This window comes from Cyphomyrmex costatus, unplaced genomic scaffold (genome assembly GCF_001594065.2).
Source record: "Cyphomyrmex costatus isolate MS0001 unplaced genomic scaffold, Ccosl1.0 scaffold362, whole genome shotgun sequence".
Classification (NCBI taxonomy): domain Eukaryota; kingdom Metazoa; phylum Arthropoda; class Insecta; order Hymenoptera; family Formicidae; genus Cyphomyrmex; species Cyphomyrmex costatus.
This window is the reverse complement of record NW_017277797.1, coordinates 11,296-15,646: the sequence shown is the minus strand read 5'-3', so window position 1 is coordinate 15,646 and position 4,351 is coordinate 11,296. Positions and strand designations below refer to the sequence as shown.

The 4,351-nt window shown below is 40.4% G+C and overlaps 1 protein-coding gene across 1 annotated transcript; it reads left to right on the top strand.

Annotated features, from left to right (window-relative positions):
• Positions 1-3,265: 3,265 nt before the first annotated feature.
• LOC108776569 (uncharacterized) lies at positions 3,266-4,011 on the top strand. The gene is made up of 2 exons (XM_018543234.1): positions 3,266-3,439; positions 3,481-4,011. Exons 1-2 carry the CDS (start codon positions 3,266-3,268, stop codon positions 4,009-4,011), a joined length of 705 nt encoding a protein of 234 aa, XP_018398736.1.
• The last annotated feature ends 340 nt before the right edge of the window (positions 4,012-4,351 follow it).

Genomic DNA, 4,351 nt, shown 5'->3' with positions numbered 1-4,351 from the left:
GAGATGCGACGTTGCCAAATAGATTGATATAAAACGTGAAGATTTAGACGCACCGTGTCATTAGTCAATCTAGCGACATGGAGCGAGATTTCATAGAGCAAGCTACCCTGCTTAGTACCAGAGAAGAGTACATCGCGTGGGAACAGCGATGCGACGAATTCATCGAATCTTTGGAAGAACAGAGTCGGATCAAACGACCGCGATTATCGATCGGCAATAGACAATCAGTGATCACATGTACCGCGCGGCTCGAAAGTTTGAAGGATTCAGTGCGCGGACGATTCGTGCACGTGGGCGCCGGATGTGGACTCCGATGACGTGAGATCGAAACGACGTTCGAAAGCCGTATTGTAACGGGCGCGGTGATAAACTCTAATCACATCGACCCCCACCGATTCCTCGAAGACGCGAGTGAAATTGTGCTCGAGCGTGTACAGTGTATGTTTTATGCGGAGATATTTATATATAAAGATAAATACAGTATTTAATGGTGAATTCATAGCGGGTGACAAACGCGCGAACAAGAGTATCGCCACCCGGAACTTTGAAATATATCGATGCACCGATCAGCGCGAGTGGTACGTGTCGCGCGTCGTCGAGCCAATCCTCGCATCGCTCGAAGAGTTTCAAGAACGCGATAGCGGCTGGGCACTGTCGCGTATACTAAATTTAACAGTGAACGCGAATAAACTAAATCCTCTGCGCGCGGGATGTCACATCAAACTCCCGGAGAAAATTATGCTGAAGAGAGCGGTGTTCAATGTGCTATCCAAAGACAATGCTTGTTTTGCATGGTCAGTGGTCGCCGCTCTGCATGCCGCCAAAAAAAATGTGGAACGGGAATCTTCGTATCCACACTACTCATCGGTACTAAATCTTACGGGTATTGAGTTCTCAATAACGTTGAGTCAAATTAAAAAATTTGAAAATCTCAACGACATTTCCATCAACGTTTACGCCATCGAGGAGGAGATCGTACTGATACGACTCGCCGACCAAAAGAGGAGCAAGCACGTAAACCTCTTGTACGTGGAGGATGACATCGCGGGACACTTTGTGCTGATTAAAGACCTGTCACGTCTAGTAAGCTCGCAAATTAGCAAAAAGAAGAACAGGAAATACTTCTGCGATAGGTATGTATAATAATAATAATAATGATAATAATAATAATAATAGTAATAACAGTAACAATAGTAATAATAGTAATAATAGTAATAATTTTATTTTTTTTTCAGATGCCTCCACTATGTTAGTTCAAGTGCCAAGTTGGAGCTCTACAGCGTCGACTGCTGAAAATTAAACGATTGTGCAGTAAGGCTACCGAGCCAGGACGACAAGTGGCTCGAGTTCAAGAACCATTGCAGGAAGGAGCGCGTCCCTTTCGTGATCTACGCCGATTTGGAGTGCGCATTGGAGAAAACGGATAAGGAGCCTACATCATCTACGTACACATACCAACATCACAACGTCTTCAGTATCGGGTATTACGTTTATTGTTCCTATGATAGCTCACTGTCAGGCTATCGATTTCACCGCGATAGTAATTGTATATCATGGTTCGCGGATGAATTGAAAAATTTAGCACATAGTGTGCAATCTGTAATTTCAACCAATGTTCCCATGGATTTCACGCGAGATGATTGGCGAAAATTTAATAGCACCACGCACTGTCATGTATGCGAAAAACCGTTCATGAAAAATGATAAGCGGGCACGCGATAACTGCCATCTCACCGGGCGATACAGAGGTCCAGCGCATTCAAATTGTAATTTAAATTATAAGGATTCGCGTTGCATACCCGTAGTCTTTCACAATTTAACCGGTTACGACGCTCATTTCATTATCAAAGAAATTGCAACCGCCTATAAAGGACGGGTAGGTTTATTATCAATAACTAAAGAAAAATATATTTCATTCACTAAGCACGTTGATGATACTATAGATGATAAAAAAAATTGCATACAATTACGTTTCATAGATTCATAAACTAAGAAAAAAATGCTGTTGATTCAATTAAAATCTATATCGCAGTCTGTCACTAACATAAGTAATTAATTCATGTATATTTTTATTGATACAAAGGTTTTGATTATTGTTTTAATAATCAAAGTTTTCGTATCAATAAAAATATACATGAATTAATTACTTATGTTAGTGACAGCCCGTGATATAGATTTTAATTGAATCAACAGCATTTTTTTTCTCAGTGACAGATTTCTCGCTTCTAGTTTAGACAAATTAGCATCTTTTCTTAGCAAAGATAAGCTGCGGGTACTGCGACGCGAATTTTCTCATCTATCGGACGAAAATTTTAATCTTTTAACTCGAAAAGGTGTCTTTCCGTACGAGTATATTGATTGCAGTGAAAAATTGAATGAATCGTGCTTGTCGCCTCGCGAATCGTTTTATAGTTCATTGACAGACGGCTATCCAAGAGCGATTACGCGCACGCTGTCAACGTGTGGCAGCGGTTCTCCATCCAAACGCTCGGTGAATATAGCGACCTGTATCTAAAAACAGATGTATTGTTGTTGGCCGACGTCTTTGAAAATTTCCGCGACAGTTGCGTCGCGAGTTACGGGCTCGACCCCGCATATTATTACACCTTGCCTGGCTTCACATGGGATGCCATGTTGAAGCATACAGGTGTAAAATTTGAATTGCTTACAGACATTGACATGGTCATGTTTGTCGAGCGCGGTATACGCGGTGGTCTGAGCCAATGCCCAAACAGGTACGCGCGAGCCAACAACAAATACATGCCGTCGTACGACCCATCGAAACAGTCATCATATTTAATGTATTATGATGTCAACAACCTCTATGGCTGGGCAATATGTCAACCATTGCCATACGCCGACTTTCGATGGATCGACGACGTGCAAAATTTCGACTTTTCGACCATAGCGCTAGATTCACCTACGGGCTATATTCTCGAGGTATACTTGGAATATCCGCAACATCTCCGCGACGCGTATACTGACCTACCGTTCTGTCCAACGCGAGAGAAACCGCCCCGCAAGCGCGATAAGAAGCTCCTTGCGACGTTATGCGATAAGCAGCGTTACGTGATTCATTATCGCAACCTGCAGCAGTGTACTCATCACGGCCTCCGTATCACAAGGTTCACCGTATATTGCAATTCACGCAATCTCCATGGCTTCGCGACTATATAGAACTAAACACAAAATTTAGAACATTGGCAAAGAATGATTTTGAGAAAAACTTATACAAACTTATAAATAACGCGGTATTTGACAAAACCATGGAGAATGTGCGTGATCGCGTCGATGTAAAATTGTTAACAAAATGGGAAGGCAAATACGGTGCCGAAGCAATGATCGCGAAACCCAACTTTCACAGTCGTAGCGTTTTCTCGGAGAATCTGGTCGCGATAGAACTGCGTAAGCTCGAGGTGAAATTCGACAAACCGATGTGGGTATGTGCATCCTCGATATATCGAAAACGTGTTTGTACGAGTTTCATCACGAATATATGGCACCGCTGTTTCACGATAAATGTAAAATTATGTATACCGATACTGATAGCCTCATATACCATGTAGAGTGTGACGACGTATATGAAATTATAAAACGCGATATCGATAAATTTGATACGAGCGATTACTCTGTCGACAATCCATATAGCATTCCGCTCGCGAATAAAAAAGTTCCAGGTCTTATGAAAGACGAGAACAACGGTGCCATCATGACTGGATTCGTCGGGCTTAGAGCGAAAATGTATGCTTTACGTGTACAAGGAAAGAAGGATACGAAAAAGGCAAAGGGTGTCAAAAGTAACGTTGTGGCAAAATCCATAACTTTTGATGATTACACGCGATGCTTAAACGATGCTATTGAAATGACGCGCAGACAATCGTGCATCAGATCGAAATTGCACGAGGTGTATAAGATATCGGAAACAAAAATCACTCTGAGTCCACACGATGATAAGCGGGTATATCGTATCAGGTTCTACCGACACGCTCCCATGGGGACATTACCGGTGTAAATAAAACATATCTTGTATGAATAATAATAACATTTAATATGTATAACATATGTAAAATGTATAATATATGTAATATATAATATGTAAATATATCCATATGTAATATATAATATGTAAATACATTTGTAAAGGATATTTAATATACTTTAGTGTATAATATATAATTTATATAATGTGTAATATGTATTTGTGTAATATTTAATATACTTTAATGTATAATATAATATAATATAATTTGTATAACATATAATTTATAATTTTATAATACATTGTCTTTATGAATCCACGAATTGTGTGATTCGTCAAGTCCCAACCATTTCACATAAACCTCGTTTCCTGT

Coding starts and splice junctions, on each gene's coding strand:
- LOC108776569 (XM_018543234.1), top strand. CDS start 3,266: ATGGAGAATGTGCGTGATCGCGTCGATGTAAAATTGTTAACAAAATGG. Junction 3,440..3,480: donor AATTCGACAAACCGATGTGG/GTATGTGCATCC, acceptor TGTTTGTACGAG/TTTCATCACGAATATATGGC.